This window comes from Ranitomeya imitator, chromosome 3, assembly GCF_032444005.1.
Source record: "Ranitomeya imitator isolate aRanImi1 chromosome 3, aRanImi1.pri, whole genome shotgun sequence".
NCBI classification, from domain to species: domain Eukaryota; kingdom Metazoa; phylum Chordata; class Amphibia; order Anura; family Dendrobatidae; genus Ranitomeya; species Ranitomeya imitator.
In genome coordinates, this window is record NC_091284.1 from 716,844,243 (window position 1) to 716,870,767 (window position 26,525).

Consider the following 26,525-nt stretch of genomic DNA (forward strand, 5'->3'; position numbering starts at 1 on the left):
GATGGTAATAATGGGTACTTTGGAGGCTGGGAGGAGGTTAAAGGCAGCTCAAAGCCAGCTAGAGGCGGTCTTGCTGAGTAAGGCTGAAAGGAAGAGGGAATTCATGAATTTGGCCTATTACCAGGAGGGTGAATCAGTGGGTCATTTGCTGTCGCTGGTGGCATCTACCCAGAGAAATACTTCCTTTGTTCACTCGTTGGTGACTGGGAGTGGTGTTGCTGTTTCTGAGACTTCAGAGATTTTGGAGACTTTTGCAGATTTTTACGCAGACTTATACTCCTCTCGGGTAGATGGGTCAATGGAGGACACGGTGGCGTTCCTTGAGGAGTTGGAGCTCCCGAGGCTGAGTGACACAGCTAGGGAGGATTTGGAGGCTCCCATTACGGAGGAGGAACTGGGACAGGCATTGCAGTCGATGGCTAATGGGAAGGCGCCTGGCGTAGACGGATTTCCTGCCGAAATTTATAAAAGCTTGGGGGAAGTGTTGATCCCTAAATTGAAGGCGGTCTTGGAAGAGGCTACGAATGGTGGAGGGCTACCGGCATCTATGCGGGAGGCCACAATAGTGGTGATTCCAAAGGAGGGGAAAGACCCGACACAGCCGGATTCATATCGGCCAATTTCTTTGCTTACTATCGACGTTAAACTCCTGGCTAAGGTGTTGGCGATGAGGTTGACAAGTGTTATTTCTGGCCTGATACACTCAGACCAGTCTGGCTTTATGCCTGATAGATCAACTGCGATCAACTTACGAAGGCTGTATATGAACTTGCAACTCAAAGCCGATAACTGTGGCCAGAGAGTTATTGCATCTTTAGACGCTCACAAGGCGTTCGATAGTGTGGAGTGGGGGTATCTCTGGCAGGTGTTGCGAAGAATGGGGTTTGGACCGCAGTTCATATCATGGATTCAATTAATGTACTCGATGCCGATGGCCAGGGTTAGGGTAAACGGGGAGTTGTCACGGACCATACAATTGGCTAGAGGGACGAGACAGGGGTGTCCGCTTTCCCCCCTTTTGTTTGCTCTGGCGGTGGAACCACTGGCCGCTACGCTTCGACAGTCTGATGAGATGACGGGGTTTAAATATGGGGTGATTGAAGAAAGGGTGGCGTTGTATGCGGATGATATTTTGTTGTTTCTGGCTGACCCGGTTGCATCCTTGGAGGGAGCCATTGGGATTATTGAACGATTCGGATCAGTGTCGGGACTTAGGATAAATTGGAGTAAGTCTATCTTGTTTAAGGTGGACGATGTGGATGGGGAGCCATTGGAGGACAGGCGACTGGAGGTGACGAGTAAATTTAAGTACCTGGGAATATGGGTATCTATGCCGGTCACTGACTATATACATGAGAATCTGACTCCAATCTTGGGTGCCCTCAAGGCAAAAGCGGATGCATGGCTTAAGCTACATTTGTCTGTGGTAGGCAGGGTGAATCTTATCAAAATGATTCTGATGCCGAAAATACTGTATATTCTTCACAATGCGCCGGTTTGGATACCACGTGGGAAATTTAGACAGATCAACTCTCTGTTTAGGAATCTGATTTGGGGGAGGCAGCATCCGCGTATCAAACTGGAGACACTTCAGCGACCCAAGGATGATGGGGGTCTGGCATTGCCTAACCCTGAGTTGTACTTTCTTGCAGCCCAGAGTCAGCATTTAAGGGGCTGGGCGCATGAGGGGTCATCTGGGGCAGTACAGCGGTTGATGGAGGTGGTGACAAAAAGAAGGCCAGTGGTGCAATGTTTGGAGGATGGATCCTTCGAGAGTTTGGGGAAGCTATATCCGACTTTGCTGTTGATACGCAAGCTGTGGAGTAGATTGAGGCACATACGTGGGATCACGGACTTGACTAGATACTCGCCGCTATGGCATAATAACAATCTGAAAGAATTTGAGGCATTGGGGGTACTGATAGAGTGGTTGGGCAAAGGGATTCAGTATGTGTATCAAATAATTGAACAAGGTGAACTGAAATCATTTTCCCAATTGCAGGCGGAATTTGGTCTTGGGTCTGCAGGGGAGTATCAATATTTGCGGATGAGGCATGCCTTTGGAGCTCAGGGTAGGAACGGAGGTATTAGGATTCAAAAGGATATAGTACTGGAGTATGTGTGTAATGATGGGACGACTGGAGGAGTCATATCCACTCTGTACAGGGATCTGTTGCACACTTTTCTATTGGGGTTTCCAATAATGGCAAGAGCTAAATGGGAAAGGGATTTGGGCCCAATAGATAACGAGACTTGGGAGTCGGTGTTGGAATGGATCCCAAGACTGTCGCTGAGTGAACCGTATAGACTGTCACAGCTCTATGTGATACACAGAGTTTATAGGTCTCCGATGGTGCTATATAAGGCAGGATTGCGTAATGACTCTGAATGTCCGAGGTGTAAGTCTACGGATGCAGACATTTTCCATATGATATGGACATGTCCGAGGTTGGCTGCCTTCTGGGTGGTAGTTTTGAGTCGTATGGAAGGTGCGTATGGATGCACGGTGCCAAGGGATCCAGTTGTCTGTTTGTTGGGATGTGTGGATGAGATTGGAGTGGATAAACACCTAAAGATAGCTATAGCCAGATTGTTGTATATGGCTAGGAAGGTGATAGCTAGAAACTGGATTAGGGAAGAGCCGCCGTCAAGAGGAGAGTTCCTCCAGTATGTGAAACAGGGCCTGACACTAGAAAAAGGGATTTATAAGAAGAAAGGGAAAACTGAAACGTTCAATAAAATGTGGTCTCCATGGATTGCTATGGGATAGTAATGTGAAGTGTGGCTTATACGAATGGTTGAGGGATTAGATACTCTATTGTTTTAATGATGGTAGTAATTAACCAGATGAGCTGCTTTGTGGGGTGGGGGTGGGGGGCTTTGGGATCGAAGGGGGCTGTTTGAAGGGGGAGGGGGGGGAAATACTCTATATTGAAAATGTAAATGTAACATGTTAATTGCCTTGTTATTCTTAATAAAAATTTATTTGAATTAAAAAAAAAAAAAAGTAGGTGTATCTGTCTCTAAGTCAACAGTAAAGAGAAGACTCCATGACAGTAAATACAAAGGGTTCACATCTAGATGCAAACCATTCATCAATACCAAAAATAGACAGGCCAGAGTTAAATTTGCAGAAAAACACCTCAAGAAGCCAGCTCAGTTCTGGAAAAGTATTCTATGGACAGATGAGACAAAGATCAACCTGTACCAGAATGATGGGAAGAAAAAAGTTTGGAGAAGAAAGGGAACGGCACATGATCCAAGGCACACCACATCTTCTGTAAAACATGGTGGAGGCAACGTGATGGCATGGGCATGCATGGCTTTCAATGGCACTGGGTCACTTGTGTTTATTGATGACATAAGAGCAGACAAGAGTAGCCGGATGAATTCTGAAGTGTACCGGGATATACTTTCAGCCCAGATTCAGCCAAATGCTGCAAAGTTGATTGGACGGCGCTTCATAGTACAGATGGACAATGACCCCAAGCATACAGCCAAAGCTACCCAGGAGTTCATGAGTGCCAAAAAGTGGAACATTCTGCAATGGCCAAGTCAATCTCCAGATCTAAACCCAATTGAGCATGCATTTCACTTGCTCAAATCCAGACTTAAGACGGAAAGACCCACAAACAAGCAAGACCTGAAGGCTGCGGCTGTAAAGGCCTGGCAAAGCATTAAGAAGGAGGAAACCCAGCGTTTGGTGATGTCCATGGGTTCCAGACTTAAGGCAGTGATTGCCTCCAAAGGATTTGCAACAAAATATTGAAAATAAAAATATTTTGTTTGGGTTATGTTTATTTGTCCAATTACTTTTGACCTCCTAAAATGTGGAGTGTTTGTAAAGAAATGTGTACAATTCCTACATTTTCTATCAGATATTTTTGTTCAACCCTTCAAATTAAACGTTACAATCTGCACTTGAATTCTGTTGTAGAGGTTTCATTTCAAATCCAATGTGGTGGCATGCAGAGCCCAACTCGCGAAAATTGTGTCACTGTCCAAATATTTCTGGCCCTAACTGTATATTGCCCAGCCACGTAGTATATTGCCCAGCCACGTAGTATATTGCCCAGCCACATAGTATATTGCCCAGTCACGTAGTATATTGCACAGCCCACGTAGTATATTGCACAGCCCATGTAGTATATTGCCCAGCCCACGTAGTATATTGCCCAGCCCACGTAGTATATTGCCCAGCCCACGTAGTATATAGCAATGTGGGCATCATATCCCTGTTAAAAAAAAGAATTAAAATAAAAAATAGTTATATACTCACCTTCCGGAGCTCCCGGAACCAAGCGAAGCGGTAACCGACGCTGAGTCCGCGCGCGCTCCGGTCTGAAGAGTGCATTGCGGTCTCGCGAGATGATGACGTAGCGGTCTCGCGAGACCGCTACGTCATCATCTCGTGAGATCTCAGCATGGACCAGTTACCGGAGCATCGCGTGCGGGAAAGGCCTGTTGTGGATCCAAGGGGCCGACAGACGGTGAGTATATAACGATTTTTTATTTTTTTAATTATTTTTAACATTAGATCTTTTTACTATTGATGCCGCATAGGCAGCATCAATAGAAAGACCTTGGTCACGCAGGGTTAATAGCAGCGTTAACCGAGTGCGTTACACCGCGGCATAGCGAGGTCGGTTAACGCTGCCATTAACCCTGTGTGAGCGGTGACCGGAGGGGAGTATGGAGGGGGCACTGACTGCGGGGAGGAAGGAGCGGCCATGTTGCCGCCGGACTGTGCCCGTCGCTGATTGGTCGTGGCTGTTTTGCCACGACCAATCAGCAACTTGGATTTCCATGATAGACAGAGGCCGCGACCAATGACTATCTGTGACAGACAGACAGACAGACGGAAGTGACCCTTAGACAATTAATAGTAGATAGTTTCATAGTTTTCAAGGCTGCAGGTAGACTTAAAGGGGTATTCCCATCTCCAAGATCTTATCTCAATATGTAGTAGGTGTAGTACAAACACTTTTGTGTTTGAAACTGTTAAACTGTGAAGCGCTGCGGAATATGTTGGCGCTATATAAATAAAGATTATTATTAATAAAGATTATTAGTAATAATAATAATATTAGCAAATACCTCCAATTAGAAATATAGCATAGTTCTTCAGATTTGCTATGTCGATTACCCCATGTGCAGGGCATTACAGCAGATTAGGTATCCATGGTGATGACCACTGACAGTTAAATAACTGTCACTATATGAGTGGTCATAATCATGGATACCTAAGCTACAGCTATGCCCTGCACATGAGGTAAGTGACATAGTGAATCAGAAGAACTATACTACATTTCTAATTGGAGGCATTTGCTAATATTATTAATATCACACCTACTACATGTTGGGATAGGATCTTGGAGATGGGAATACCTCTTTGAGGCCATCGAATTCAACATGTTGCCATGTGGCCATATAGACCCATGCTAATTATTGATTGCAGTGGTGTTGACTGCTCTAGATTTGCACTGGGGCTGATAAATCAGAGACTATTAGGGTACCAGAGAAGTCCTGGCATGGGATTGTTTAGGGGAGGATTACTGGTTTGCTGATCTTATGCCATTGCCAGATGTTTGCAAAAGATTTCATGGGGCTAGAAGACCCTTTTAAAGAATATATATATATATATATTAGATATCTACATCAGTTTCCGTAACGTTTACAGACTTTAGTGGAAAGACACTTTCATTTTCTTCTCCAATTGGACGTGGCAGACAGGAACTTCGTCAGTGATGACGGTGATGACGGTGGTCTGGAAATCCCCATTCTCATTTTCGGCGGCATGCCAACCTATCAAAATATACTATGGATACACTATGAATGTCTGAGTGCAAGTAAGTCCACTTACTAGTGGCAGTACAGTGGGAGACTGAGTTTAGACATCCTAAGTACCATAAGTTGGACATTGAGCTTGATTTGGGCATATGCTTGAGTTTGGCCCAGAATACAATTACCTATAACCGTTCCTTATTTCCAATGAGATAATATATTATTTTATTTAAGAAACCTGACATCTAGACCTTGCTGATCTGCTCAATTATGGTTGTTATTTTTGCATGTAATTACTTAAGTGAATACAGAGAGAACATAATGATCATCCTGGCTTTACATTACATTAGTGGCTTTAATTGAGCTTGATGAATCTGGGCACTAAGTGGGCTGAGGTGCTCTCTACTCCATGCCAGTGGATATATAAGAACGCAATGCTCTCTTGTGGATGTACAAGAGATTACACAGTGGATAAAAAAAAGTATAAAGGGAAGGGGCCGGATATTGTAATGGAAAAGTGACAAATCTGTATCGAAGGTCTGTTCAGAAAAAGCTTTTGAAGAAACTTTGCAACCCCAGATGTCCTTACAGATGCCTTTACTGAAGGAGTTGTTGATTCATCCTATGCTGTCTTTCACACACAGATTTTGTGGCTTGTAAAACCAAAGATCGTGACATCTATTTTTTTTTTTTTACAAGGGTGTTTGGTTTGAACAGAGGTTCTTATTTATGTATTCTTGATAAATATATTTTAGGTATATTTTTTCTATAGAGAAGCTTCTGGGAAAAGCATACAATAAAAATTATTCCTAGTTCATGCTGTGCTCGTAGAACCATCATTGACTCCTAAAACTTGAGTAAAAACAGCAGAAAAGAAACACAGCTTGTGTTTCATTCTCATTTTACATCTATCACTAGCAAAAAAATGTAAAAAAATAGGAAAATGCAACTAGAAAAAAAATCTCAGTATTTTCCCGACAATCATTATGGCCCTGATTCTTCAACACTGACATTCTGTACGCCAATTTTAATGAAGAGCGTGCTGGAATAAAATGCACCACATTCATTGAGCGGCATCAACATCTTAGCGAATTTAGTTTAATTTCCATCTATCACAACAGAAATGGGAGTGGGGAACATTTCTGCCATAATTTACACCATTTTTGTGGTGTAAATTATGATGAATTTGTTGGCTATGGTTGGCCATGCCCTCTCTCGGTTAAGATTTACCCATTTTTTAAAAAGTTAGTTGCTCAAGTTGTTTGGAACTGGCATAAAAACACCATAAATTGCAACATTTCAAACACATTTACACTTGTGTTCTGGCAGAAAATGTTTGGTGCATCTGGTCCTTAATGTGAAACTAAGGCCGAAGCTAGACCTGTTGTGGATTCTGTTTTTGGGCTCCCTCTGGTGGTTACAGATGGTACTGGGTGACTTGTGTTCTCTGCGGTCTCTGGTGTCCACCTGTTCTATCAGGATATGGGAGTTTCCTATTTAACCTGGCTTTCTTGTCATTTCCTCGCCGGCGATCAATGTAATCAGTGTGTCTTGTTACCTCTGCTTTCCGCTTCAGTAATCTTCAGGACAAGCTAAGTTTTTGATTTTCCTGTTCCACGTTTTGCTTTATTTTTGTTTTAGTCCAGCTAGCAGTTATGTGATTCCTTGTTGCTGGTTGCTCTAGTGGGCTGATATTACTCCTCGTGTTCCATGAGTTGGCACATGAGTTCAGGTAATTTCAGGATGGTTTTTTGTAGGGTTTTTCGCTGACCGCGCAGTTCACTTTTGTATCCTCTGCTATCTAGTTTTAGCGGGCCTCATTTTGCTGAATCTGTTTTCATTACTACGTATGTGCTTTCCTCTCATTTCACCGTCATTACATGTGGGGGGCTGCTATTTCTGTGGGGTGTTTCTCTGGAGGCAAGAGAGGTCTTTGTTTCTTCTAATAGGGGAAGCTAGTCCTTCGGCTGGCGCGAGACGTCTAGAATCATCGTAGGCACGTTCCCCGGCTACTGCTAGTGTTGTGAATTAGGTTCAGGATCGCGGTCAGCTCAGTTTCCATCACCCTAGAGCTTGTTCTGTTTTTTGTGTGCTTGTCCTTTTGTGATCCCCTGCCATTGGGATCATGACATAGACCCAACTTTGGCCAAGGCATAGATTGATATTGGAGAGGGTACATCGCCGTACAGGTGAAAGGAGTCGCATTGCTGCCCAATCGTGACAAGCAAGTTGCAAAAAGTGGGAACCAGTTGAAATGTTTGCAACTTGCTTGCTGTTGTCGTGGTACTTTAGGAGTCAAATACACTCACCTACATTGTGCTGCAATGTAACAATGGCATAGAACAATTTAAGACTGAGTCGCAGCTAAGGTTGCCGTCTAGCACCGGCCTTAGTGTTGATATTTGTTTTAGCTGCTTATCTAGCTTCAGTTATTTTCCTGTTGCAGTGTACAGCTCATCAGTCAGATACCACGGTCATGAGATTTACTTACACACAGAGTTGTCCTTTTAAACTCCTGGGTCCTACTCCATATATTGCACTGGGCAGCTCATCTCATCCCAGTGCTCTGACATGTCAAGTTATAAAATGACTAAGTTGCAGAACGACTTCACTGTGAGATCTACTGTATATGAATAAAGCCATTATTTCTGTAATGTGATGGTTGACTGTCATGTCAAATATTAGTATACTCTTAAGATGAGATATCATTGCATATTCACAAGAACTGATGTTCTGCTGTACGGCAGAATGACTTATGCACCTCAAGTAGGCATTGGAGAACTTTGCAAAATGTTGCATTCATTCCCAAGGAGAGGAATGGTAACCTTAAACATTTCCAACAGTCGGCAGAGTAAGAGTAAGGCCCATGTAGTATGGATGATGCTGTCACTATCTTCTCGAATCAAGCAGATAAAATAGGGCATCATCTCCTCTATGCAGCTGTCTGTGGGATCTCACTGTTTCAGGATATATGCCATCAGCACAGACTTAGGCCTTGAATTCTGGTGTTAAACTGCTTGAAATGCCGCAAAATGTTGGTAAAAAATCAGAATTGCACAAACATGTTGCGACAGTTGAACCAGTTTTTCGCCAGTCCTGGCCAGCTCCACCAACTCTATATAAGTGGGCAGAAATAGCGTGCAATGAGCATGGTTAAGCATCGCCAAAAAATTCATCATAATGTACACCAGCCAGGCTGTCATACATTTCTGGTGGTGGGGCATGATAGTTGAAAGACGCACTAAAATCATTAAATAGGTGCACACCTCTTAATCAATTAGGCGAATCTTACTCCAGTGCCCCAATCATTAAAGAAGCACTTCTCCCATCAATATTTTTGTTCTCTTAACATATTGCCATCATACTATATAGCACTTTGTACTTACAATTGCTCATTTTGCCTTTCTACCCAGATAATTTTTCTCTTTTCCATTAGGTCTTTGACATCATGTGATTTAAAAAGTCTAGCTGAAGGCTTCTTAGCTTTACATAGAAACAGGAAGTCTCTATTCCCTTAATGAGTCATGAATCACTGCAAGCGTTCTTGACATTGGTGAGGAGGGTACAGCTAGGTCAGAAGAGGGGAATGATTCATGCACGGAAAAAACTTCCTGTTTATACATAGAGCAGAGAAAAGAGAAGAATTAGCTGGGTGGAAAGGCAAAATGAGCAACTGTAAGTACACAGTGCTATATAATATGATGACTGCAATATATTAAGAGGATAAAAAGGTTGATGGGAGGACTGCTTCTTTAAGACTGGTATATCAAACGCTAGTCTCAAAGAATCAGGAAAATATGAAGGCAAAAATGCTGGCACGGCACTGCTATCACAGCCACATCACAGAAAAACTTGGGACGTGGAATCAAACAATAACATTTGAGATAAACCAGATCTTGTGGTTCTCTGCTTGAAATACTTCTTGATATTGGTTGAATAGATGAAAGAAACTGTAGAAAGCGGCACTCACCAATGTCATATGGGTGAAAAGGCAACTTTATTTGGTCATCACATGAGGAACAGAGACATGAACAAAAGAGCAACAGCTGTTTCGCATGAATGCACGCTTCTTCTGGAAGAGCTGGGAGAAGCATATATTCACATGAAACAGATGTTACTTGTTTGTTCATTTGTTCATTACTCTGTTTCTCATGTGATACCTGAATAAAGTAGCCATTATTCTTTCATCTATTCCTTAATGAATCAAGACCACAGTCTGTAGATGTCTGCTAGCTGCTCGCCTGCGCTCCCTCCTCAACACTGAGCATTGGAAGGATAAGGATAAGCAGTACTGCTGTATATACAGTACAGACCAAAAGGAATATAAGACATCATTTCAGTTGTTTCACACTTTTTTGTTAAGTATATAATTCCACATGTGTTAATTCATAGTTTTGGTGCCTTCAGTGTGAATGTACAATTTTCATAGTCATGAAAATACAGAAAAATCTTTAAATGAGAAGGTGTGTCCAAACTTTTGGTCTATACTGTACATATATCAGTAAACCATGTGGAGTCATTGCTCCCTGTGTCACTCAGGGTCATCATTACACCAGTCCAATCTACAATGCCCATTCTGTCTTTAACATATTGGCCCATTTATTATACAACACACCTACATTTTATAACATAAAAATGCAATGCTACACACTTTTCAATACTATATAGCTAGGGGATTCCTTCACCACCTTACAAAACCACTATGGTTGTTCTAATCCAGTTGGGATGTACCCATTGCTTGGCGTATGCTTCTAAAGATGGCTTGGTCAGTCTCGCTTTTACTCTGCACTGTTTATCGCTCGTCCTTTAAAGCACAAGCTTTGAGTCGAGAATGGTTTTCGCCGTCAGTCATATAACTCTACAGCCAATTTTCAGGTACTCAGCCTCCTACTGCTCCTTCAGATCTCATCATTTTTCTCCTTGTCTTTTCACTGCTCCCTGTGACATAAATATATTAAAGCTGTTCACCATGGCTCAGCGACACAGACAATGTGCTAATCTCCCTACTCTCCTACTGTAAGAGTCGACGTTCCTTCTGCACATATGGCATGTTCCAATAACTAACGGCATTCAGCAAACATTAGAGGTCAAGTGCACATGTTTATGGCTCCGATATGTCACTGCTGGCTGCGGGCACAGAGCTCAGTATGGAAAACACATTTATGCAGCCCATTTGGAAGTACTGATTATGACAACAGCAGGTGGCTCAGTGCACAAAACTAAACTACAATCCCTTATTATGAATAAATAGCCTAGAAGAGGGGAGCGGCGTTGTAAGATAGTCTAATATGCATTTATGCACTGACCAGATTGTTACACGCATCAAAGTACAGCAGTTTTATTGCAAATGTTCTATTAAGCCTGACACTAGAGTAAATGCCTTTGATTCATGGCATAAATATTCTCATTTTATTACCGGGCAATCAATAGTGAACAGTGAATAATGAGAAAGTCAGTATTTATTGGTTAATTGGTCATCACCAGCCCAATTCTTCACAACAGCTGAGATTTTCAGGCAGAATTTTAATGAATGTTTCCCATAATTGTATATCATAGGACACATTGATTCTTGATGAACCTACGTCCCATTATTATTATTTTTTTTCAACAGAATATTCAGAGATATCATGCTCATTATGGTAGAATGCAGGCTGCTGGAAATAACAGTGTGGCAGACACTCATGTCTAAAAGCCACCATCGCCAGCCTCTCTGCTACATATTAAAGGGTCTGCTAGCCAGTGCAAAAGCAGGGGTGGATATATCATTAGTGCAACTGTAAGGGTGATCGACTGTACTGTCACGTTCCTGCCCCTGAAGACACCAATTCCGTCATGTGTATTGTGTCATGCATCTTTGTATATATTGTATCATGTGAATTGTACTGCATTGTGGTGTTTGACTGTGTATTGCAAAAAGTGTGATAAGTGTTGTTAGTATATTATGCATAACATATAGTGTAGGGAAGTTCTGCCCAGCAATAGACAGCAAGGTCAGAAGTAGTTACATTTTGAAACTAGCCCACAGGGGGAGGGCTTAGTGATAGGGACAGGACAGTGCTTCATTAATAGAGTTAGAGTGACAAGTATGCAGTGCTGCCATGGGTTGATCCACAACTAGAAGAGACTGAAGTGAGGAATTGCGAGATCCTAAAGAGAGTTACTGATGAGATTGAGAGACCTTGCAAAAGGCAATATCAGATAAGACGGTGAGTCATGAGATACCCGAGAGCTTGCTTTAGGTAACGGACCTAAAGAGGACTGAGAGCATGAGACTAGTCTGGGTCTCGAGCAGTAAATCCAGGGCGTCCATAGTGGAACTGCTGAGCGAGTGGAGAAAAATGCACTGATAAGGACTGTGGCCTACAATCTGGGTTGTGGCCACGGAAAGACGAAACAGATAAGATGCAGAGCCCTGGAGTAACCTACAGAGGAAGGCTATAGTGGGAATGAAAAGGCTTTTTACTGTGAAGGAAACATGCTTAAAGGAGTTGTTCAACTTGGACAACTTGTTCTCATTCCTCTCGCTTGGCCACGATAAAATAATAAAGCTTATACTCACCTCCTGTGCTGGTGTCATTACCTGCGGTGTCGGCACTAGTACTCTCTGGGCTTCCGTGCTGTTGTAGTGACATGTGACGCCGGTGCCCAATCAGTGATGGTGTCACTGTCCCCTCCTTTGGACAAATCAAACATGAAGAGCTAGTCCGAGCTGCATCTTATCTCTGGTTTTCTCTTCATATTCGATTTGTCCGAAGGCGGAGACAGTGATGCTAGCGATAATTGAGCGCTGGTGTCATGTGTCACAACACTGCACGGTAGAACAGGGAAAGCAAGCGCCTACACCGTGGGAACGGTGCTGGCACAGGATATGAGTATAGGCTTTATTATTTTAAGGGGGCCAAACATTTTGATCAAGAAGGGGTTGTCCTAGGAGTGGACAACCCCTCTAAGACAGTGTACCTGCTATCCCTTGTACATAACCCTTATCAAGTTCAGTAAAGTCTCCATGTTTGGATAGAAGTCTCCTTTATTAAACTGTGGAATTCGTGGTCCTGGCCAGCCAACATTATCAGCTAAAGGCAACCTGCACGTGCATAAGGCCCACACAACAATAACACCAACACCCAGCCATGACCCACTCTTTCATGTACCGTGCCAGGGCGTGACAGAAGAAGGCGAGTTTTCACTTGCAAAGGGCCCATAAATTGCTCCTGTACAGGCGCCCTTTTCGGCCTATGTACGCTCCTGGTGCTAAGCCTTTGGCAATTATTTAGACCTGTTGAGACTACATCTTGCCTAAGCAAAAAGAAGTTTTGCATCATACTGTCATGATCCCAATGGCAGGGGATCACAAAAGGACAAGCACACAAAAAACAGAACAAGCTCTAGGGCGATGGAAACTGAGCTGACCGCGATCCTGAACCTAATTCACAACACTAGCAGTAGCCGGGGAACGTGCCTACGATGATTCTCGCGCCAGCCGAAGGACTAGCTTCCCCTATTAGAAGAAACAAAGACCTCTCTTGCCTCCAGAGAAACACCCCACAGAAATAGCAGCCCCCCCACATGTAATGACGGTGAAATGAGAGGAAAGCACATACGTAGTAATGAAAACAGATTCAGCAAAATGAGGCCCGCTAAAACTAGATAGCAGAGGATACAAAAGTGAACTGCGCGGTCAGCGAAAAACCCTACAAAAAACCATCCTGAAATTACCTGAACTCATGTGCCAACTCATGGAACATGAGGAGTAATATCAGCCCACTAGAGCAACCAGCAACAAGGAATCACATAACTGCAAGCTGGACTAAAACAAAAATAAAGCAAAACGTGGAACAGGAAAATCAAAAACTTAGCTTGTCCTGAAGATTACTGAAGCGGATAGCAGAGGTAACAAGACACACTGATTACATTGATCGCCGGCGAGGAAATGACAAGAAAGCCAGGTTAAATAGGAAACTCCCATATCCTGATAGAACAGGTGGACACCAGAGACCGCAGAGAACACAAGTCACCCAGTACCATCTGTAACCACCAGAGGGAGCCCAAAAACAGAATCCACAACACATACTTGTTAAGAAGTTTACTTCACGGGGTCAGCCCTTCAATGGGTGAGCGGCAGCTGACAGCAAAAGGGGACAAGGCTTATATAAAGGGCATGTTTAAATATCTTTTCATATCCCTTACAATAATATTAGACCCAATAAATATATTCAGTGTCTCTAATGGTAACAAACCCCTAAAATGATTTCAAGCTTTAGAACCTGAAAACAGATCCTGTAATAAATTTAAACACCCCATAAAACTATGAAACTATAGAGCAGACACCACTATTAATATCAGAGCTTAGGCCTCTTAATTATACTTAGATGCCTGTTGCCTGATAGTAATACTGAACCCCAAACCACTCTCCTAAACTACAGTATTCCATCTTTCAGATTAGACTATAAAATATACTTACCCTTCTACCTCCCACTGCGTGCTATGACTTGTTGAATGGCAGCTTAGTAGTGAATAAAAGACAGTTATGAGGGGGTAAGTGTAAAAGCTTCTATCAGCATCATCCAACGTGATAATGGCTAATTTTTCACTATCAGTGTCCCTCCACAGAGCGACAGGGTGAGTATTAAATATCACTTAGTGATTAGGTCAGGTAAGCTAAAAATATGTTTGGTATGGTGAAGGCATTTGTTTTTTTACCAACTTGGATTTCACCTGCGCTGTGTCCTAGTGCTGTGCTCATGCAGACGGCCATATTTTCGGTCTAAGTTCAAACCGACAAAACATCAGTTCGCACAAGGACTAATATTATTCTGCGGGTGTAATAATAGGTGTATCAAAAAGTCTGGAAAAGAGAATAATTATTGTCCCTATAAATAGGCACAATGAAACAATTCTGATTAACGTATCAATTGACTTATAAAAGAGATATTGCACTTTGTTTCACTTTGATTACTGGGAATCGTGTCAGTAATCAATTTAATACACTTTGATACACTACAATATCCAGATGATATCTATTTAATACACTTTAATATCACTTTGATACACTTTGATATCACTTTGATATCAATTTGATAAGGGGCCGGGCAACTGTCAGATTTCTTTTTGACTAAACATCCCTCCCCCTTTCTACTTTAGACATATCTACAGTATATACCAGTATATTACTATTATTATGTATGAATTTAATTGTAGTAGGTTAAATGAGACGTGAGGTGTGGGAGATCGGCAATGAAATAGGAAAATGTATTTGTTAAATTGCTTGTTAAACTACAGAATATGTAACCATAGAAACTAAATGCTATGAAGTATGTGATAAATATGACTGAAGGCTGTCTGTCAACATAGCAATGTTTGGGTTAATGCAAAACCTCAACTTTATATGTGACTATTAGTGATGAGCGAGCGTGCTCGGATAAGTTGTGAGCTAACCGAGTGTCTTTGGCGTACGTGACTAATATGTTCGAGTCCTCGCGCCTGCATGTCTCTCGGTTCTTCAACAGCCGCAACACATGCAGGGATTGCTTGTTAGGCAATTGTTGCATCTGTCGTACAGCCACAAGACATGCAGGCACCGGGACTCGAACATATTATTCATGTACGCCAAAGACACTTGGTTAGCGCACAAGCGTGCTCGGATAATAACTTATCTGAACACGTTCGCTCATCACTAGTGACCATACAACTCTAATGTATAGTCACAATAACTAATAAGAAGAAAGTGTGACATTTATTTAATGTCAGGGGTGGAGCAGGTCACCTTAACTCATGCCTCCCAACTTTTTGGTAGAAGCTTCAATACAGGAATACACACTTTTCAGATGACGCCTCTTTGCATCTCTTCTACATCACTTCTAAGCCTTTTTGCACTTTGATAATTCCTTTTCCATTTACTCTAACTGAAGAAACCTCCTAGATACTCTGTTTTAAAGGGGTTTTCCACTACACAAAAACTTTTTTTTGCACTATACATTAATAATTAATTTGTTTAAGAAAGGGTTGTCTAAGTAGTGGATAGTCCTTTAACCCCTTAGTGACAGAGCCAATTTGGTACTTAATGACCAGGCCAATTTTTGCAATTCTGACCACTGTCACTTTATGAGGTTATAACTCTGGAACGCTTCAACTGATCCCGCTGATTCTGAGATTGTTTTTTCGTGACATATTGTACTTCATGTTAGTGGTAACACTTCTTCGATATTACTTGTGATTATTTATGAAAAAAACGGAAATATGGTGAAAATTTTTAAAATTTTGCAATTTTCAAACTTTGTATTTTTATGCCCTTAAATCAGAGAGATATGTCACAAAAAATAGTTAATAAATAACATTTCCCACATGTCTACTTTACATCAGCACAATTTTGGAAACAAAATTTTTTTTGTTAGGGAGTTATAAGGGTTAAAAGTTGACCAGCAATTTCTCATTTTTACAACACCATTTTTTTTTAGGGACCACATCACATTTGAAGTCATTTTGAGGGGTCTATATGATAGAAAATAATGAAGTGTGACACCATTCTAAAAACTACACCCCTCAAGGTTCTCAAAACCACATTCAAGAAGTTTATTAACCCTTTACGTGCTTCACAGGAACTGAAACAATGTGGAAGGAAAAAATGAACATTTAACTTTTTTTTGCAAACATCTTAATTCAGAACCATTTTTTTTATTTTCACATGTGTAAAAACAGAAATGTAACCATAAATTTTGTTATGCAATTTCTCCTGAATACGCCAATACCCCATATGTGGGGGTAAACCACTTTTTGGACGCACCGCAGAACTGAGAAGTGAAGGAGCGCCGTTTGACTTTTTCAATGCAGAATTGGCTGGAATTGAGATGGGACGCCATGTCACGTTTAGAGAGCCCCTGATGTGCCTAAACAGTGGAAACTCCCCACAAGTGACACCATTTTGGAAACTAGACCCCTTAAGGAACTTTTCTAGATGTGTGGTGAGCACTTTGAACCCCCAAGTGCTTCACAGAAGTTTATAACGTAGAGCCGTAAAAAAAAAATCGCTTTTGTTTACACAAAAATGATCTTTTCGCCCACAAATTCTTATTTTCACAAGGGTAACAGGAGAAATTAGACCACAAAAGTTGTTGTGCAATTTCTCCTGAGTACGTCGATACCCAATATGTGGGGGTAAACCACTGTTTGGGCACACCGCAGAGCTTGGAAGAGAAGGAGTGCCGTTTTACTTTTTCAATGCAGAATTGGCTGGAATTGAGATTGGACTCCATGTCGCGTTTGGAGAGCCCCTGATGTGCCTAAACAGTGGAAACCCCCCACAAGTGTCACCATTTTGGAAACTAGACCCCTTAAGGAACTTATCTAGATGTGTGGTGAGCACTTTGAACCCCCAGGTGCTTCACGGAAGTTTATAACGTAGAGCCCTGAAAAAAAAAAATCGAATTTTTTCTACAAAAATGATCTTTTTGCCCACAAATTTTAATTTTCACAAGGTTAACAGGAGAAATTAGACCACAAAAGTTGTTGCGCAATTTCTCCTGAGTATGTCGATACCCAATATGTGGGGGTAAACCACTGTTTGGGCGCACCGCAGAGCTTGGAAGAGAAGGAATGCCGTTTTACTTTTTCAATGTAGAATTGGCTGGAATTGAGATTAGACGCCATGTCGCGTTTGGAGAGCCCCTGATGTGCCTAAATAGTGGAAACCCCCCACAAGTGACACCATTTTGGAAACTAGACCCCTTAAGGAACTTATCTAGATGTGTGGTGAGAACTTTGAATGCCCAAGTGCTTCACAGAAGTTTATAATGCAGAGTCATAAAAAAAAAAAAATTCCACAAAAAAGATTTTGTAGCCCCCAAGTTTTTATTTTCACAAGGGTAACAAGAGAAATTGGACCTCATAAGTTGTTGTCCAATTTATCCCGAGTACGCTGATGCCCCATATGTGGAGGTAACCCACTGTTTGGGCGCACGGCAGAGCTCAGAAGGGAGGGAGCACCATTTGACTTTTTGAGCGCAAAATTGGCTGTCGTGTTTGGAGACCCCCTGATGTACCTAAACAGTGGAAACCCCCCAATTCTAGCTCCAACCCAACTCCAACACACCCCTAACCCTAATCCCAACCTGATCCATAATCCTAATCACTAACCCTAAACATAATCACAACCCTTACCCCAAAACAACCCTAATGTCAACCCTAACCATAACCCTAATCAAAACCCTAAATCCAACACACCCCTAATCCTAATCTCAACCCTGACCTCAAACCTAACCCTAATCCCAATACACCCCTAATCACAACCCTAACCTTAACCCTAATCCCAAACCTACCCCTAATCCCAAGCGTAACCCTAATGCCAACCCTAATCCTAATACCAACCCTAATCCAAACCCTAACCCTAATCCCAACTCTAACCCTAACTTTAGCCCCAACCCTAGCCCTAACTTTAGCCCCAACCCTAACCCTAGCCCTAAGGCTACTTTCACACTTGCGTCGTTTGGCATCCGTCGCAATCCGTAGTTTTGGACAAGAAACGGATCCTGCAAATGTGCCCACAGGATGCGTTTTTTGCCCATAGACTTGTATTGCCGATGGATCGTGATGGATGGCCACACGTCGCGTCCGTCGTGCACTGGATCAGTTGTGTTTTGGCGGACTGTTGGCACAAAAAAAGTCCAATGAAGCTTTTTTTGTACGTCGCATCCGCCATTTCTGACCGCACATGCGTGGCCGTAACTCCGCCCCTCCTCCCCAGGACATAGATTGGGCAGCGGCTGCGTTGAAAAACTACATTCGCTGCCCACGTTGTGCACAATTTTCACAACGTGCGTCGGTATGTCGGGCCGACGCATTGCGACGGCTCCGTACCGATGTAAGTGTGAAAGAAGCCTAACCCTAAATTTAGCCCCAACCCTAACCCTAAATTTAGCCCTAGCCCTAACCCTAACCCTAGCCCTAACCCTAACCCTACCCCTACCCCTACCCCTAACCCTACCCCTACCACTAACCCTAGCCCTAACCCTAACCCTACCCCTAACCCTAGCCTTAACCCTAGCCTTAACCCTAACCCTACCCCTACCCCTAACCCTAACCCTAGCCCTAACCCTACCCCTTACCCTACCCCTAACCCTAGCCCTAACCCTACTCCTAACCCTAGCCCTAACCCTAACCCTACCCCTAACCCTAGCCCTAACCCTACCCCTAATTTTAGCCCCAACTGCTGTTCTCCTGCCGGCCAGCAGATGGAGACAGATGGCGGGCGCACTGCGCATGCGCCCGCCATTTTCTTTTCCCCGGCAGCCAGGAGGAGCAGCAGGAGGATCCAGGGACACAGGTGAGTATGCTAGGGTCCCCGAATCCCCCTATTTCTCTGTCCTCTGATGTGCGATCACATCAGAGGACAGAGAATTACACTTTACTTTTTTTTTTTTTTAGCGGTCGCCGATAAACAGTTAATTACCGGCGATCGCAAAACAGGGGTCGGAAAAACCGACCCCGATCATGCTCTTTGGGGTCTCGGCTACCCCCGGCAGCCGAGACCCCAAAGATTCTAGCGGGGCCGGCCGGCGGGCGCACGCCATTTTCAAGATAGCGGCGCCCACCGGGAGCCACGAGGAGCACCGGGGGAGACAGGTAAGTATTGGGGGGCTACATGGGACCCCTTTTCTCTGTCCTCCGATGTGCGATCACATCGGAGGACAGAGAAATTAAAAAGAGATCGCGTTTTGGTTTTTTTTGCGATCGCCGGTAAACGGTTAATTACCGGCGATCGCAAATGCGGGGTCGGTTAAAAACCCCCCGAATCATGTTCTCTGGTGTCTCTGCTACCCCCGGCAGCCGAGACCCGGAGAAAATCCGACTCTGGGGGGCGCTATTCACTTTTTCCACAGCGCCGTTAATTAACGGCGCTGTGGTTTAAGTACCCTTAGCGGCCGCCGTTAAAAAGCGTATCGGCGGTCGCTAAGGGGTTAAGAAAGGTTTAGTCAGCCACTGGAAGATTTGACAATTCTTCTAGGAGGCTTTCCTTTTATCCTGGAGCCCCCTGGATGTTTGTGCAAAGTTGGCAAGTATGGGTTAACTTAAATTCGTAATTTAATATTGTACTCACCACAACATAATGATACAGCCATTATATGAATGGGGATACTGCATTTTTTGTGGAATGTTGTTCTTTAGGTCCAAAAATCTGTGATGATTCATTTCTTAACATATTCTTATAGCGGTTGGAGCTCTCATCCAGGGCCTCAAATGTGGTTTTCTCACAAAGTACATTTTAAGGAATAGATCTTGGAATGATAATCATTTGCACAATTGGATGTGTTAAAATTAAAAATGTTCCTGTGCCGAGATAATCACACCACATCTATTGGGCAGGGGGAGAATGCACAAGAGCGTATACAGACAGGACAGCAGGGGATCACCGCAATTTTTTCTGTGAGGTAAACATGTTTAAAAATGAGCAGCAAATGCTTTCCTCAGAGAAAAAAATCTGCTGGGATCCCATGCTATCCTATTTGTGTACTCTCTTGGGCGTCTTCCTCAGGCCAGGAGCTGTGGTATGATCAGACCATGTTCCTGTATGGTCAGACACGGCCATTACACAGTACACAGCAGGGACACATTTATAAGATTATCTCAGCACAGGAACATTTTATCAAAAACACATCCAATTGTGGAAGCTAAGGTACCTTCACACTGAGCAACTTTCCAACGAGAACGACAGCGATCCGCGATGTTGCAGCGTCCTGGATAGTGATCTTGTTGAGTTTCACACGCAGCAGCGATCAGGATCCTGCTGTGACATCGCTGGTCGTAGTTAGAAGTCCGGAACTTTATTTAGTCGTCAGGTCGGCGTGATTCGTTATGTTTGACAGCAAAAGCAATGATACCTGCAATGGTTTTTCATGGAGCGAACAACCAGCGAGAACGATAAGTACGTCACTGGGTCGCTCCTGCATTGTTCAGCTGTGGCCGGTGTTTGACATCTCCTAGCGACCTAAACAGCGACGCTCCAGCAAACGGCTCGTTGTCTATATCGCTGCAGCATCGCTTAATGTGACGGTACCTTTAGTGTTATTCCAGGATCTGCTGATTATTGCTCAATTTAGTATATTTACATAAAAAAAACAAGGAAATGTTCTAAGTTGTGGTAACATATTTACATGCCATTTATCAAGATATCTTCTGGTACTAAGTGTCATCGCAGTAAGAACCACATTAGGACTGTTAAGAAGGTTGGATGGCATGCGCCTAATATGCCTCTGGCCCCACAAGTGGGTTAGGCTGCCTATAGTCGAGTCTAGCCCTTTATCCAATTTTAGTACTAGGTTTTCAATATCTATGAGCAAGTTGATGGCTGTAATGCCGGTTTATTGCTATGTTCGCTTCAGCACCAGCATGTCCTGGACAGCTCCCTAATACCTGAATTGAAGAGCAGTATCTCAGAGCATAATTTAAAGGCACCATTTGTTCTTCATTGTTAAAATAAACAACCAGAGTAAATTCAGCATACCTGAATGTCAAGATCAGGAGTAACACAATCCTTGAGGAATTCAATTGGACCCATCATATAGGGGCAGTGGTTTGTGAAGACCTGCCATGATAGCACATGACAAAAAGTCATATTAAATTTTGTACAAAACAGTTAAGTAGGGCACTTACAAAAAGACAAATAATATAGCAATTCTACATCCATAATTTTTTTGTCAACTACAACAAGCCTGTAACATGAAAAATGTCAAAAACATTTACATTTCATTTATTCTTTAATTTGCAGTTCTGCAATAAAGGTCTGATTATATTTAATGTCAGCAGCTCGTTATCACCTTTTATCATGACTTTTGGATATGGGACAGACCCCACTCCCTCTTAAAACTACCATAACTACTGTAAACCTAGGCACTAAAATAAATACACAAAATACGTTATTTTGGTTGTCAAAATGGCCACAGGATTAAATAATCATGGTAGGAGTCGGGTGGAGTGCTAGTACATTAGGATTCACAAGTACTGTGATACCCCCAGCTGTCTGACATATAGCACCAGGACAGACAGCCATAAAGGGGTGGCACGTATTATCTTGTCATTCAAGCAGAGCCTGTAAACTTTCAGGGCACCAATGATCCTATTATCATCACTCCTGTGCTTAACCACTGTGCCCGCCCCGATTAACGTTACCATTACAACGTCCTTGAGGCAGGCCACCAAAGCCGAGCCTGCTCACCACCATGAGGTTTTACATCTTAACTTGTCTGCAACTTCCACTCAACTCCTAAACCGCAAAGCCGTGACAAGTTATAAATTCCAAGTCACATTTGACACTTTTTTTTTAATTAAATCATTTTTGTAAACTTAAAAAACAGAAGTCCCTGCAAAAGCATTAATGGGACTAAACTTGGCAAACCTCCAACTCACAAAGAATCATCCTATAGCACTCCGGAGAGGAAAAAACCCCTGTGGTGGAAACCGCTAGGGAACCATGGCTGAAGGATTGCCCTTCCCTTGGGCTTAGAAGGTTAATGCAAATCACAACTCTTTATAGCCAATATAAAATGTAACCTGGTTCAAGATATACAATGGTAACTTCAAAAATACAATAGAGCATTTATCATTATACAAGCAATAATTAAAAGGTTTTAGGACAGAGATTATAAACAGGGCGGGTAATGTTTCCTCTTGTCCATCCTGTGAGAGAAAGAGGGATAGCCAGAATTACCTCCCTTATATAAGCCCCACTCTCCTCACAGTAATACACCAGGCACAAACATACTAAGCTCCTTCCTCCTAAAGCAATATCACTCTTGTTTAAAATCTACACCGCAATGAAAACAAAAGCTGCAGGAGTTAAAGGTCCACCCATCCCCAAGTCATGTCTACCTCCGTCTAGTCTCCAGTGGTTTATTTGCTACAAAACACATGGGATAATTGGTGCAGTCTATTGGCTAGTTAACACTGCAGAATAAAAAATGGCTGGGGAAAAGAACAGGCACCTAAACCATTTACTAGATTACCTAATGGTTGAATAAAATGATGTGTCTATGTGAAATACTTCCCATGACATATCACATATGTTCTTATCGTTTTTGTTGTGATAGGCAATTCAGTAACACAATGTACATAGCGATCAGAGCACATACAGTGATCTGACAATAACCCAAAATAATAGAACGAGCTCTGAGACGTGGGAACTCTGCAGACCGCAATTCCTGATCCTCTCCAAACACAACTAGAGGCAGCTGTGGATTGCGCCTAACGCTCCCTATGCAACTCAGCACAGCCTGAGAAACTAACTAGCCTGAAGATAGAAAAATAAGCCTACCTTGCCTCAGAGAAATACCCCAAAGGAAAAGGCAGCCCCCCACATATAATGACTGTGAGTAAGATGAAAAGACAAACGTAGGGATGAAATAGATTCAGCAAAGTGAGGCCCGATATTCTAGACAGAACGAGGATAGGAAAGATAACTTTGCGGTCTACACAAAACCCTAAAGAAAACCACGCAAAGGGGGCAAAAAGACCCTCCGTACCGAACTAACGGCACGGAGGTACACCCCTTGCGTCCCAGAGCTTCCAGCAAAACAAATAGACAAGCTGGACAGAAAAAATAGCAACAAATAGCAAAGAAGCACTTAGCTATGCAGAGCAGCAGGCCACAGGAATGATCCAGAGATACACAAGTCCAACACTGGAACATTGACAGGAAGCATGGATCAAAGCATTAGGTGGAGTTAAGTAGAGAAGCAGCTAACGAGCTCACCAGATCACCTGAGGGAGGAAACTCAGAAGCTGCAGTACCACTTTCCTCCACAAACGGAAGCTCCCAGAGAGAATCAGCCGAAGTACCACTTGTGACCACAGGAGTGAACTCTGCCACAGAATTCACAACACGTTTTACTCCTGGGTTTGATTTTCACATGTATAGGCCTATGTTCTATTAATTTGGAAATTTGTTCATCTGCTGCCCCAGAAAACAACTTTATTGTACTATGCAAATGAAGGTGCTCAGTGCTCTCTTAGTGTGACTAAATGCCTTGGTGAGCGGTTCCACTCACATTTTTAGATTCCACTCCTATGTTGACTTATAGTGCTGACTTGTTCAGAGCCAGAGCTGTCTGAAGTTAAACCTGTATTATGTGTGCACTGTCTCTATGCAGAAGAGACATCACTTCCACCTCACTGATGACATTGTTTGACTCCTCTACTGTCAATTTAGTGTTCTAGTGAGCATACACATTACCTTCTCACTGCTGTCACAGGCTGTGTAGTGATGTCAGCTACAAGGATAGAGTGATTTCTGTGCTCTCTCCTGCACTGAAGTGATAGCGGAGGAGGCGACCAATATCAGAAATAAGGAACGTGATGTGTCTTCTCACTTCTGCATGGAGGTGTATATTCAGATATTCAGACAGTGCTGGTTTAAGGCAAGTCAACACTGTCAATTAACTGTGACAAAGTTACTGGTAAAGTGCTGGAGAGGAGATATGTTACACTATGCCTAATGGCGTCAGTGATATAAAACCCAGTGTTTTTCCTCCAGCACACTAAGTGTTGTGAGGGGTTAAACTAATTTTCATAATAAGCTGGCTTTTATGTGGACATCCATAGATGGGAGGTTGTCCACCTTATTTCCACCCCAGGGTGTGGTCTGGGGCTTAACTAGCTGGCCTTCAAAGGCAGCAGTGTTCAGTGTCTGGAGAGGAACACTCTAGAGAAGTGTTTTGTTTATGCCTGAACTGTGGGTCTTGCTAACCCTGAGAGGGCTGAACCCCGCTAATAAAATGACTGTGCTTAGTGCTACCGTTTTGTTTTTTTTTTGCTGTTTTTGCCCAGAGGGCTGTGTTTACTTTGTGCTACATTTTGGTTTATGCCGCCCCTGAATAAACCATGTACATTTCTAAAGCCGCGGCGTTCCCATGTCAACCTCCATGTACAGCTGAGTGAGCCGCTCTACCACATAACATAGAAGCCATAATCTAAACAAGAGGGTACAATGGAGCAGCAAGGCACTTAGCCACACCAAGAGTGCACTGAGCACATTGAATTGCATATTACAAAAAAGTTATTTTTGGGGGGAAACAGAAGATCAGATTTAAAAACTAAAATAAACATTTTCATTATTTCCCCATTTCCTGTAAAGTGATGGTGGTTATTTTGATGTGTAAATTTTTAGAGACAGACTCGTATTAAGTATTTTTTGTGAACTTATGAATTAATAAATATGATTTTTTTTTTGTATAATGAGGCATATTTCTTTTCTGGATGTGCTTTCATTTCTAAAATCTTGAAAAAATGTACTATGTCAGTGTTGCTTTCACCAGCTGATATTTGACCGAGAGGAACAACCACAATCCTGCATCAAACCCCAGGATTGGAGAATACCTGGAACCTATTCATCAAACCCTCTCTGCATTACAATCAGTACTAATCTTTGTACAAGGCAAAATACATCCCTTGGGAAAGTAATATGTATCATAAAAGTTTCTTCAGCCCATTGGTCTTTGTTTATAGGCTGCTGCAACAACAACATCATGACTAATGTGCTGATTGCGGCTGCACTTAGCTTAGTGGCTCCTACTGCCTACCTTGGCAGAGCTGCTGAGCTCTGTAATCAGCTGCAGCGGTCACATGTGCAGCCTGTAAGCAAAGATCAGTGCATCAGCAGAGAGACATCACTAGACCCGGGGAGGGTGAACACCAGCTCTTTTTATTATTTTAACCAAGCGGTGAAGAAACTTATTTCAGGAAAACTCCTTTAAGCATCTGCCAGCCCGAGTATTGTCATCACAGGGGTTAAAAAGATGTTCACATATAGCATTCTTCATACTAAATTTGCAAGAGTGGAGTAAATTTGAGGATAACCTTCAGATTCATGACATGAATTTGCAGTTTGATGTGACTACACATCTCAAATATGGGACCTATCATGGCTTTCCAGTAATAAGGCCTCAGTACGCTCTTACAGATGTCTGTGGATTTTCTAGGCAGAGGCAATAATTTAATATTGTGTAGAAACAAGACACGACTTTATAGTTAAAAGCAATATTACTGAAATGCTGCTATTTTTTATTTAAGAATTTATAGTATTTAATTAGTATTCTGAATATTTATATGCCCAATTACTACTCTGCATTTATACCACTGGAATTTCTGCTCACTAATATTCATTCTACACCTGAGCCGCAGTATTATACAACATGAATGTGTCCTGTGATGACTGCAGCAGATATACTGCCTTCATTTTATTAGATTACCTACATCTGCGTTCCGGTATTATATTGCGTGTATCCTTGTTCGAGTGATACAGTATTATTCTGCCTGCACTTCATGTATTTTGCACATGCTCATATTTATGTGCCGTTTTATCATCTGATATTCACTTGCAGTGTTGCTACGGTATGCCAATGTGGAGAAAAGCAGATGTACAGGTACAATAGTGTGTATAAATGTAAGAGACAGTTGATTCTTATGACCAGATGCATAGGACTGCGGAGGAAGTAGTCATTTAGTAAAAAAGAATGCAAAGGAAATTGAGGGGTTAATTTTGCCTATATTCTGCAGACTGAACACTTGGTTTTCTGTGGGGGGGTTTTATGCTCACCTCTCTGAGGCCTTCCAAAGCCAGAGAACGGAAGGACAAGATCACTCCAATAATGGTCATTCTTTTCAGCAAACTTTCTGGAGCTAAACAGGTAAGGGGGCAAATAGGAAGCAGAATGGTTACACCATGGGATAACAGAATGCGATGTTCAGCAGGTTGTGCA

General features: G+C 42.6%; 1 protein-coding gene across 1 annotated transcript in view; it reads right to left on the minus strand.

Moving 5' to 3' along the window:
• Nucleotides 1-26,525, minus strand: part of NCKAP1L (NCK associated protein 1 like) — a 397,914-nt gene that overhangs the window by 112,229 nt on the left and 259,160 nt on the right. The window contains exons 25-26 of the mRNA XM_069758709.1: nt 26,363-26,445; nt 21,278-21,358 (exon numbers count right to left, since the gene is read on the minus strand). Coding sequence (XP_069614810.1) covers nt 21,278-21,358; nt 26,363-26,445 — 164 coding nt within the window. The remainder of the gene's footprint in view (nt 1-21,277; nt 21,359-26,362; nt 26,446-26,525) is intronic.